Source organism: Cyprinus carpio, chromosome B14 (assembly GCF_018340385.1).
Source record: "Cyprinus carpio isolate SPL01 chromosome B14, ASM1834038v1, whole genome shotgun sequence".
NCBI classification, from domain to species: Eukaryota; Metazoa; Chordata; class Actinopteri; order Cypriniformes; family Cyprinidae; genus Cyprinus; species Cyprinus carpio.
Genome location: NC_056610.1, coordinates 3,332,699 through 3,345,603, shown reverse-complemented (window position 1 = coordinate 3,345,603; position 12,905 = coordinate 3,332,699). Strand labels below are relative to the sequence as shown.

The 12,905-nt window shown below is 37.9% G+C and overlaps 1 protein-coding gene across 1 annotated transcript; it reads right to left on the bottom strand.

The window, feature by feature from the left end:
• Positions 1 to 8,671: 8,671 nt before the first annotated feature.
• Positions 8,672 to 12,156, bottom strand: phox2bb (paired like homeobox 2Bb). Its single transcript, XM_019072129.2, has 3 exons — positions 11,456 to 12,156; positions 10,580 to 10,767; positions 8,672 to 10,179 (listed from the first exon to the last, which is right to left on the bottom strand). The coding sequence occupies exons 1-3, from the start codon at positions 11,694 to 11,696 to the stop codon at positions 9,754 to 9,756; spliced, it is 855 nt and encodes a 284-aa protein (XP_018927674.1). The 5' UTR covers positions 11,697 to 12,156; the 3' UTR covers positions 8,672 to 9,753.
• Between the last annotated feature and the right edge of the window lie 749 nt (positions 12,157 to 12,905).

The window sequence follows — 12,905 nt, the reverse complement described above, 5'->3', positions numbered from 1 at the left end:
GTGGACGGTCAGTCAGGGCACTGGGGGCATTGTGTTTGTTGCTGGTGCTGGGTTTGCCCCACTAAATGGGTACACACCTAAGCAGTTCACCACTACTATAGTGAACCAAAACGTAAATAAATAAATAAATAAAAAACAAACACCATCACAAGAAGAACAAAGCAATGCGAATGTCAGTTCCCCACCCCAGTGCAGCGACCTACTGCTTGAATCACTCCAGGCCCTCATCACCTGAAGCCAGGCTTGGGAAGCCATTCAAGGTGTATCAAAATGGGTCTTGCAAATTATTAAATGAGATGGAGCCATGGAGTTGCTTCCAGCTGACCACAGCAAGTCAGGGCAAATGTCCTTCTTGGGTGCAGTTCTCGATTTGCCCCAAATGCAAGCCTGGCATTCACTAGAATGTTCTTTAAAAATTCAGCCTCTCACGGCATTGTTCACAGTCAGATCTTGCTCCCCATCAAGACAAAGGCTGCTGGGTCTAATGGCAGCTGTACATGCGGCCCCTTCACCATTACCTGAAAGTACCCAGGAATGCCTCAGTCTCAGAGTGACCCACAGCTGCAGCAAGGCCCTTACCTCTTGGAAATCTTCCCATCTCTACTAGTTAGGGATAGAGCTGGGGCTGGTCTCTAGATTTAAAGCAGTCATGACAGATTCTTCCAACTTGAGTAAGGGTTCCTTGTGTGACGGCAGACCGGCGTCTGACTCCTGGTCGAATCTAGGGCAGTGCTGGCATATCAACTATATCAACCAACTGTGACACTGTATAAGATGTCCATCCAAACTGAAAGCATAGATCTAGGCTATGCACTGCCAATTTCAGAGCAAAATGAGAAACTGACACTTCATTCACACTGACATGCTTCAAAATCGATGGGCCTGAGTCAACATGCTGTTCAAGCGGCACAGAGACTATAGCAGCAATAAAGCCCAAAAATTTAGGATAAAGCCCAATGTATAATTTGGCCGTCGATGGTCCACGCAAGGTTTTTTGATGCAATTTTCGTCATCAGGATGGTCCGTGTACATCAGCGCAGGTACGAGGTGAATGTTGAGACAGAGCAAGTCAAGAAAGTGGTACTGCACACGTGTAGAGCTCATCCATCTACGCTTACCTGCAATTGAGTATGCTTTGAAAGCTAAGCGGATGCGGCTGTGAGCAAGACGGAACAGAACAAGGAAAGTGAAGTATACCCAGGACTTATGCTGCATTTATGCCATATTGTAATTACTGTAATTTTTAAATGACAACATGTGACGTTATCCTGTCCTTGGAGCTGTTCTCAACAACAACATAAAATATTTATATATTTACAATATAATAGTATTGTCACACTATTTTATTTATCATTTTATTTAAAAACTAACTAAATAAAGTGAAATAATACTATTATTTATTTATTTTATATATTTTTTATATTCATATTTAATGGTTTACACTACATGCAGGGTGAGCAACCAAATCTCCAGGTGCCCATGAACCAGACTGAAAAACTTATGTGCATCCATGATTATTATTATTTTGTATATTGTTTTCATGCTGTATACTGTTTATATATGCCTTGTGAATTATTAGATAATGTGACCCTATTGGTACCATGCTTGATATCAAAATAATCCTTGTTTAGTCTCCTATTCATTGGTGTATATCACCTCCTCGTAACGTGCATTGTTTACTTGTTATATTAATCAAAGTATAAATTGACATCAAACTGCCAGCCCATTCTGATCATGTAAATGAGGCAGCTTTCAAACAAAGAAACAACTTCCCACATGAAATTACAAATTTTTCTTTTTCAAGAAGTGTGACTTTGCCAGAAGTTAAAAGGCCACTCAGTGACCCTCCCTCTCTTGGGTCCGTCTTCTGATTACTGCTCGTGGGAATAAGAGAGGTTTTGTATAAAAAAAAAATAACCCTAAACAATTTTACCATAAGGTTTCAATAATTCCCCAACAAAACAATTCACAATAAATGTTCAGGTCTTTAAGTTTTCAAGTCCCTGTTCGGGCGCCACTCTGTAACGGTGGTGGCCGCCCTAGCTCAAATAAACGCTTTTAAAGAAAATTTTCGGGCGCCAGACAAGATAAATCCTGTCAAAAAAATTATAAGTTAACCCAGGATAGCAAAAAAACCCACCTGTTACAATAATAATAATAATAATAATAATGAAAAACAGTCCAAGGAATAATTCACAAGGGAAATTTATTCCATAATGTCCATGAGAAAAAAAACAACATGACAAAAAAGGTCATAAAAAAACAAAGCTCACAACTTTTCACTTGACACGTGAAGTTGAGATGTACGTGCAGAAAACCGCGTCATTCCAGTTTGCAAACGTGAAGGAAGCTGAAACAGCAGGTTGTCGTCAGACACCAGGACAGGAGGATGAACGGCCAGCTTTTTGTTGGAATATTCCACCAATACAGACGGTCTGGAAGCATCACGCTTAAGTTTAGTCAAACTCCACGCCGCTCAAACATCACTCACAGGGAAAGATACTCCAAGCGGCCGTATTTTTTACTCCTCACTGGAACCCATGAACTCCTAACAATGCACCTGTAAACCTTGCACACAAACTTTCTGATGACGCGCTTCTCTCAGGTACGTCACATCTCCTTTATATCCTCCATCCTTCCGCCGTTAATTGAAAACTCCGCCCAGTCATTCCAAGTGAAAACGAAAGTAAACCAAAGATACGGTGGCCCGAAGTTTTTCACTGCCACAGGTGTGGACTCCTTTGTTACAAAGGTGCTAATTGTTCTGTTTAGGCTGCTAACTGACTATTTTCATAGTTTCATTTCCATGTTTCCATTTCTGTTAATGCATAAGTACTGTAAGAAAATTATTTTCTATGGCCACGAGACTTGACATAAAATTAAAATGAATGTTGGCTGGCCAAGCAGTAATTGATTGTAATATTGATTCTGCAGCTGATCTAAATATTTATAATTAATTATAACCAGTTAAAATGAATTATTCATATTTACACTTTAAGCTAATTTGCTACAGAAGAAATGCATGAGTTGGTCTTGAATGTCCTAAACAACATTTGGCATACAACACTTGATCAAATCTTGTTTGAATGGGTTATGAATTAATTAATTGCTGGTAATGTTGTTAGTACACATGTCATTTTCTTATTGCAACTTATCCAATATGTAAGAATTCAAAGTAGGTCTGCCGGGAGGATTCTGTACCCAAATTTACAGCTTTCTTTGCAGTAGTATCAGCTTGTTCACTTAGATCAGTAGGATTAAAAAAGATGGTATGTATATGTGGTAAAATGAATACCATTTTCATTCCAGCTTAGAATGGACAAAATACCAATGCAAAAGAGGTAATAAGGCAGGTTATTTGGACAGGTATAAATAGACACTCTGTATGTTTTTTCCATAGTAAGCACAGTTCATATAATACATTTAAACTGAGCTATTTTAAGACCATCTCCAAACTTTCTACCAGGACTCTGCTGTTTTTCGACTGGTTCTTTCTGTATATGTTGACTGACAGATGTCTCGTCCAGTCAGCGGTGAGTAATCCCTAACCAATGGCGTTGTCTCAAACTATACATACCTCTTCCAGTTTGTCTGATTTGTCTTTAAGTTTTCTGACTTATTTTGTTTTTGAATTTGCCATTGTGTTTTCTGACTTGTTATAATGTTTAATTGTTACTTTGTTTTTTAGATTTGCATTTGCGTGTGTAATTTTTTTTTTCTTTTCAGAATTGTAATCTGTTTTGCCCTTCATGGCCACTGAATTGATGCCACATTAGCTTACATTACAACTGTTTGCTGGCTATTGCCAACTGGCTGTTAAGATGAAAGTGTTTAGTTACATTCACACTTTGACCACAGGAAACACAGGAAAGACCACAGGAAACAGATTATTCTTCTGCACAATCTGACTTTGCTGCAGCCTGGAATTGAACTGCTGGTTTCGTCTGGTCAGAGGAGAACTGGCCCCCCAACTGAGCTTGGTTTCTCCCAAGGTTTTTTCCTCCGTTCTGTCACTGATGGAGTTTTGGTTCCTTGCCGCTGTCGCCTCTGGCTTGCTTAGTTGGGGACACTTCATTTACAGCGATATCGTTGACTTGATTGCAAATTATTGCACGGATACTATTTAAACTGAACTGAGCTGCATGATGACATCACTGAATTCAATTACGAACTGCCTTTAACTGTCATTTTGCATTATTGACACACTATTTCCCTTATTAATGTTGTTCAGTTGCTTTGACGCAATCTTTTTTGTTTAAAGCGCTATATAAATAAAGATGATTTGACTTGACTTTGTGTGCCAGTCCTTCTAGACTTGCATTGTTTGCTAGCAATTTTGTATGATTATTGTGAGGAGACATCTTTATTTCTCTTAGTTGTTCTGCCTTTTCTTAGAGACTATTCTATGCTGTGAAAAAAGGGACTATTCCTTAAGAGAACTTTTAATTCACATTTTGTGTGTACAGGTTGGAAGTTTTTTGTGTTGTTTTATTTTTCCATTTTGCTCTGGTTTCCCACACAATCCAATGCATAGGTGAATTTGAGTAAAGTAAATTGACTGCATGCAGGTGTAAATGAGAGTGTGAATGTGTGTGAGCCTTCTGATGGTCAGGCCTTCCATCTAGAATGGACACCGTAGACAGAATGGAGAATAGAAGGATGGCTGGATGGATGTAAGCTGCCAGTTATATATACAAATATATATACAAATATATATATTTTTGGCAATATATATATACAAATTGTACAGTAGAACTATGTAGATTTGTTTTTTTTTAAATGTTTTTTTCTAAAATGATTATATGATATACTAATATTCTTTTATTACTTTTAAGGATAAAGGAAAGAGGATTGCTACAGACTTTAAGTAACCTTAAATTTTATAGTGGGTCAAACCTAGGCATTTCTGATTGTAGGAAGGTATATGATCAAGTAAGAGTTGTGAACTGTTTAATTGAGCACTCTAACTGATTTAGACACCACCAGACAGGTTATGCCAGGGGTTCCTAACTCTAGCCCTCGAGGTCTACTATCGTTCAGAGCTTAGCAGAAAAGTTGCCCATGAGGGACAGAGCTGAGAACCCCAGTTTATGTTAATATATATATATATATATATATCCTGAAGAATAAAGTTAATGCACTGAAGTAATGAATAATGTTATTCTGTTTGATGTGGATTAGCAAATAAAACTAATTTATTCTCTTCCTTTAACCTAAACTCTTGTTATTCTCCAACCAGATATGATAACAGGCAGTACCAGGAGAGGGCGCTCACACTCAACTCAAATGCTGTATTGGCCTCACCCTTTTTAGAAGTAATAGTTATTGTTCTTTAGTTTTTGGCTACATCGTGTGTCTGCTGCATAGAGAAAATTGAGTTATACTTATTTCTCCTCTTCTCTGTCTCTCTTTTACTGTCTATCGATCTGTAAGAATGAAATCTGAAATGAATTGCCACCACAAGAAGAGGATAATCCAGAATAACCAGAACTGTCAAGTCATCATCAGTGCTGCATACCCTCATACAGTATTACACTACACACGAAGGCACAATCCCTATTTCTCTCTGACAAGACTCGTTATTCTATAGTTCATGACATCTGAATCTCAATTCAGCAGCAACAATATCAGATGCTAAAAGAAAACATTTTCACCCCCATTCCCCCCTCCCCATTTTTAAAATTGCTGTACCTGAAATTGCAGATGGTCACAAATACATTTAAATGTTTTAAAAATAAAAATACAAAATGCCTCAATTTAAATACGTCACATCAGTATACACCATATTAATATACACCACAGATTGTCGAAAATAATTTTGAAAATACACAAAATAGGCCTACATGTGAAATTAGCCATTAAATTACGCAAAGGCTTAAATTTATCTGGACCTATTCAAAAGGAACATTTCATGCGCAACTGCTTAGAAACATTCATTTTCACTTCCCTTCTTTCTCAATGTGGTCCACCGTGAAATAAGAAATTACGATAAAGATGGTTAGACTAGCTAATACCTGGCTGCTGATTGCGTGCAGCAAAGTGTAGTCGTATCGTTTAATCGTGTAAAGGAAGTTAACTTTTGTCAAAATACATAACATTTGTCTAACTTTCAGAAATTGCAGGATCGACTTCCAGGTATTCATTTCAGGTTTAATTCCGAGATTTTCAAGAATTAATTCCGAACTAATATTTACGATTATTGTTGTTATTTCTATGTGATGGATTATGTGGGCTTATGTTTTTTAATTTTATTTTTTACTAACTATTTTCAGCAGTGTTGTAACAGTCAAGTTACTACTGCAATTGGACCAGCTTTTTGGGATATCGAATAACTTTTAAATTAGTGTTTATATCGATTTCAGTGAGGCTCTCCCCAAACTTTGGAATCGACTTCCGATTCTGATTGTTTCGAAATTGAAAAATCTATTATTTCTTACCATATTTCCTACAGAAACGCAGAAAATGGCTAGCCGTTACATCTGCAGCTCGAGTACGCGAATTTGGGGTTGGGGGCTTGATACAGAAATTCAGCAGATTTACTAGCGCATTATTGGTATTTTATTTTGAAAATAACAAAATGCAAAACTTAAATGTATTTGGATACAGATTACTTTTAACTTTTATTACTTTAAAATGCAAAATCGAATTCGTGTTTCAAATACATAGGCAATATCTAAAATGCTGTCCATCTACTTGAAAGCGTATTTCAAGTAGATGGACAGTATGTATGTTTATTTTATGTTGATAAATTTATAAAATAGTTTAGATCTGAATATGTCTTTGTAATTCACTGTTTAAACTTCTGAAATCCTTCGTCATGCAGAGAAAACTGAAAGAAGAAATGTAGTTGAAATTGATTTCTGGTCTACTTGTTGTGAAGTGTTTTGTAAGGAGTCAGCGTCATGCAACCAACCTGCTCCATTTTAGACCAACGCATTTTGTACCTACAGTGTGATTTTAATAGCTAGGTTCTTTATAATTAATTTAATTGTGTTTATTGTTCAATTGTTTTTAATTCGCTGGATATAATAAAATACATTACAATTAATTATTAGATAAAATCGTTCGTACCTGTAGTTAGTATAAAGAAAGAAATGACCGTACATACAACTGTATCGAGAGGAGCGGAGATATTGAAAGGCTTGCCATGTATGAAAAACGGCCATCTACACTCTCTTCACCGCAGCATAGTTGTCACCGTTGTCACTTTGGAGAGTAAAGGGTAGACCACCACTTGATTAGTAAATGTCTTTAGGACAGCCTTCACCTATCCATTGTGCCCTCCTCTAGATTTCTAACTACAAAAAATAAAACACTGGCAACGTGGATTATAATTGATTGCTGGTTTACACACAAACTGTGTATTTAGTTATGTGGACATTTCACTGAAAAAAAAACAAAAACAAAAAAAACAAACAAAAAAACCTTTCCTGCCTGTTAAAATAAAGAGTATTTTAATATTACGCAAAAATTATAGGCCATTATATGGTTTTCAGCTCTTCATGAACAGACAGCGACTCTTAAGTAGCCTAGCACTTAAAGCGCCTACTCACTCGTTCTGAAACTATTATAACCTCGCGTGTAGAGAGACACATTCAGCGCTAGATGCATAATTATTGGGAGACACGGCCCTGATTTTTTTTTTAAACAATATAATTTCCCCCTTAATTTAAATAACTATGTGCAAAAATGAGCGCTTCCGTGCTCGCTTCTTTGTACTAAACTTATATCTCCTGTGGCACGAAGCTGATCTGCAGTAGCATGCAATAGAAAGCAAAGCACACATTCTATTAGGCAGTAACAAATGCTTAGATCAAACTAGACGACTTAGAAACGTGTGTCTGTATGTAAATATGGATTGCTCATAGCTAGTTTGCCACAGCGCTGATGTCCGTCATTGCAATGTCGTTGTGTTGTTCTGCGTGCAACTTATTAGAATAGTAAGTGCAGAGTCCCCTACAACGTCGCGTGAAATCCGGTTTTATATATATATATATATATATATATATATATATATATATATATATATATATATATATATATATATATATATATATATATATATATATATATAAACCCTGCCTTACTGTAATCATTTATTGTATTGGATTTAAATACTGCTTTATTAAGTCATCCATATGCTGATTTGAAACAGACGTTTGCTTCATTGTATTGCTTTATTGTCTTCGATGTTATAAGAATGATCTTAAGAACGTGATTGCACTTTATCTGGAAAATTAGCAGTATACATTTCTGTCTATTGTATATAATACAGAATATACTATAATATGTTGTAGAAAGCAAACTATGCAAAATCAATGTGTGTGTGTGTGTGGTGGTGGGGGGGGGGGGTATGAAAAGCTATGAATTTTGGAGTTCTGCGAATGAAAACTGAAACTGCTAATGAAATTTAGTCTGTATATCTGTGTTTATAAAAACAATAACAACAGTGTCTATATATTTCAGTGTCGTGAAAGCATCATTTCCCGGAAACTGTATATCAGCAGCCCGGCGCCTTGTGCGGCTGTCCAAGGTCCTGAACAGGATATACGCCCTCTCGGTCGTCCGAGGCTAGTAATGCAAATAAAGATCTTTTGAATGAAGATTTTGAATGAATATTGTGTTTTAGTAATGTTTCAGTTAAATTAAGTGAATACTTTAAAAAGGAAACGGGACAATACTATTTTAGCATCATAATCGTTTTTATCATCAACAGCCATGTCAATGGTACACCTGAAAAACTATGTGCACATGTAGAAATATTTCCTTCTTAAATATAAGCATCCATTACCTACATATAAATAATTCTCAAATCCTGGACAAAAACGTGTTACATTATGCTCACAAAATAGGTGAAATCATTATAAAATTGGACGGAGAAGACAACATGCAAATAATATAGAAAATAAATACAATGTTTTGCATCCATTCCCTTTTTCCTCCAAAGAATGCGCCAGTTGTAACTTGTAAAACATTATAAAGACTCGGTGAACTACAAGGGGGATGTGGTCTATGTTTATCTAGGACGTCAATACGTTTTAACACTATACAATTTGAGCCACAAAACACAGCTGTAGAAAGACACACAAAACGTTTACGTATTTCTGTCAACAATGAAGTATGTACTTGTGCCATTTTAAGAACAATTTGCCTTAGATTAATAGTAAATATGTAGATGAATGTTTGCAAGAGCCCCTGGCTCTAAGGCTTGGTAAATTTATAGGTAAAAATATATAACAGAGTGCCACATTTGGCAGTATTCTGTAATACAGACATGTAACTTGCGCTATTGGTACGTTTAGAGTCAATGTAAACAAATAATTATGGCGCCAAGATATAATGACATGTATAATGACACTGAATAATGACATTGTATCTTCATGAGTCCTTCGTGGGGTTTCTTTGCAGCAGGATCGCGCATCGCAGTCTATTGGTTAGTTTACTTGAATTCGTCAGATATTATGTCGACGACCACAGCCAAAACAAAACAGTCCGGATAAGGTCACAATGTTAACATAATGTGTATGGTATTATTATCCAGCTTTTGGTGTAAACCAATGGCGTCGAAAGTAGTCAAATGAGGACCAGAGGTGGTCTATTTTTTCCACGCCAGTGGGTAGAGATACAGGGCTCTCTCCTTCTTTTGACATTCTCCTTTTTCCAGTTATCAGTTGTTAGTGACTCGAGTAAACGCTTACTTGTTTGTTTGTTGAATCTCGCGGTCGTCGTTTCTTTTCTGCATCAAGCACTAACTCAGAACATGCTGGTCTTTACTAAAGTGGCTTTGGCTCCGTTCTGTCTTTGTAATGAGGACAGAACACTAGCGAACGGTCCGCCCAGAGAGTCCGGAATGGAGGTGATGGTGCCCGGGGCAGAGGCCCAACCTTGACTCGGCGCAGTGCCTCCCATACCAGCCACTGACGTCTTCACCTGTTCAACCGGGCCGTTCCCTGTGGCGCTGACCTGTCCGCCGGTGGGACTTGGTCCACCACAGTTGGAGGTAGGGTTTGGGTTAGGTCCGGGCCCGCCAGTGCTGTCAGGATCGGTAGCCTTTGCCTCTTTGCTGTCCTCCTCTCGCGAGTCAGATTTCTTCCCAGACCCGTTCTTTGCTGCAGCAGCTGCGGCGGCGGCTGCACGTTCTTGTTTGCGAAATTTGGCGCGCCTGTTCTGGAACCACACCTGTAGAAATTGCGCATCACATATTTTAAAACATATTTTACATTGCATTGTTCGTGTTTCATTGTACTTACATTAGTACTGAGCAATACAAACTATGCCATTATTTAGTGTGAATGTTCATTATATTAATAAAGAAAAGTTAATTTTATTATCATTATTACTATTGCACATAACTGTATTAACATTTTGAAATGTATAGCATGGGAACTATGAAATGCTACATAGCTCTTAAACCACAAAAAAATAAATAGAATAAATTAAGCATAAACATAAACATAAAAATAAACCACTAAAACGTTATTGTTCTTGTCAGGAAATATTGTATAGCACGGCTTTACTTTTTGTCATGTTTTCTGTTGTAAATTTAAGAAATTTAAGAAGAAAGTGGAGGATATTCCACCTGCACTCTAGCCTCGGTGAGATCGATCTTTAGCGCGAGCTCCTCTCGTGTGTAAATGTCTGGGTAGTGAGTCTCAGCGAACACGCGCTCCAGCTCTTTGAGCTGCGCGCTGGTAAAAGTTGTCCGAATGCGTCTCTGCTTCCGCTTCTCATTCAAACCTCCGTGGTCGGTAAACAGCTTGTAGGGGACTGTTGAAATACATAAGTCATAACATAAGATGTTAACCATTTGTGAAAGAATAATTGTAAGAAAATGTACCTAAATGTCACCTTAAATCTTTTGAATTAAAACATGCAACTTGTTGATTCACATAATGAAAATGAAATAATTCAAATAATGTTTCTAAACTAAGCGTGTTCAATGGTTACTTGGATTATAAATTGTTTAAGAAAAGATAAAATCGTGAAAAAGATAAGGTTATGAAAATCTGGAGTAATCCTGTTATCTGTGAAATGCTGTTAATTAAATGTTATAGGAGACTGGATTGGAAACTTGTCATAAATGCTTCTATCTATTCTATTGTTGTTACTGCGACTTCAATCCAGTGTCAATAATGAGCTTAAGTCCCTGGTTATTTCATTATTTTCGAAGGTTTATGTCTCATCGCAAAGTAAATAAATTATGCCTATCATTTTGGCAGCTTAAGATAATTTTGTTGGCGGTTAGGGTGTGACTGGGATAGTGTAACCCCGTAACTGAATTACTCTTGCCTGCAATCGCTTCTAACGTGATAAATTCTTTCATTTGTGTAAGCAAATTTCGTTTGGTAAATACTAAACACATTTCCATTTTCGAAAGCAATCAAGGCGTCCTATATACCGGGGCCATGATTCTTGTGCCTCTCAGCTGGCGAACTAAAGGTGACTCTGGGCTTACCTGCGGCGTACGGACTGTTCTGGTGGTCCCGCAGGGTGCCCAGACTACAGGAGCCCGGTGTAAGCGACGGACACCCAGAGGTGGCCCCAAACGTCGTCCTGATGGGATTGTACTGAAAGCCACTGGCTTGGCTGCAGGAGCTGAAGTCCGCATAGGCTGACGCCAGGCTCGAAGTGTCCATCCCGGCCATACAGGACTCGTAGGCAGAGGAATTGAGGTAAGAATACTCCATTTTATACATTGAAAAGGCTCAGTGGAGAAGGAAAGCTGCACTCCCAAGAAAAAATACACACAAACGTCAAATTCAAATTGGATTAAATTGGCGAGGAGCACATGAAAAAAGCAAGCCAAAACGCGGAAGAAGTTGGGGAGCTTGTGGCGGCTGAATTTTTACTTGTTTGAAGGAGGCTCGTGCCGTGGGTAGATGTGCACTGCTCGGCGCCTGCTCAAAAACTGCCCTCCTTTATAGGAGCTGAGCCTTGTTTTATGAAAAGCCTCCCAAGGAGCCGCCTAGCCCCAGGTCTCTAGAGCATATAGTCCTCATAATAAACTTGGCTCTTTCCGCTTGGACAATAGCACGGCGTTTGGGTCTTATTGCTAGCGCTTTTTTACATGACAATAACTCATCAGTCTATTGGGCTGGCACTGGGGGATCGGGCTGTCCAACCTCCCTATCATTGATCCCCTGCATCTCTAATTAGAATTTAATACCCCACCATTACGCGCCAGCCCCCTCCACCACGTATAGCCCTCTCGCTCAAACCGCCATCTTGCCCTTTAATCCAATCACACCACTTGGAAATAATGAAAGTTGGGTGACGATTCTCCCTGATCCAATTTTCCCCAAGCTTTTAAGCATTTAAACCGGTGGTGTACCTTGGGCTGAATTTTCGATAGTATTTCCCCGTCTCCTTTACTTTTTCTTCTCTCCGTTTCACTTTTCTTTTGCACGACACTGCTTTGGTACTCGCTGGTTTTCAGGAGCTGAAGAGACCACTGTGGTTATAATAAATGTTACATGCTTATTTCACCAGGATACATAGCCTGTGCAAGCTATGTCATTCTGAAGAATGTAGCCGGAAATTACTGTGGAGCGCAAATGACGCGTTGGTAACAGTTCAATATCAATTATAAATATCATCATCATTATTCGAACAATGGACAACTAAAAAAGTTTGGATGTTAAGCTAGGCTATTTGACTATACACTTTAACAAACACGGCTTTTGGTAAAACTTTTGTTTACCGCATGCAAAAATAATAAAGTTAAACTGATCAAGTTGTTCATTTGTTTGTGTATTTTATTATTATTATTGTTGTTGTCGTTATTATTATCGTTTGGATAATAAGGGTAGCAAATTCGCAGGAAAAAAAAAGCTTAATCATCAGACCTCTTATCTTGCAAAATTGCCGCGGAACATAATTTTGTAATGTCTTGGGATAGCACAATA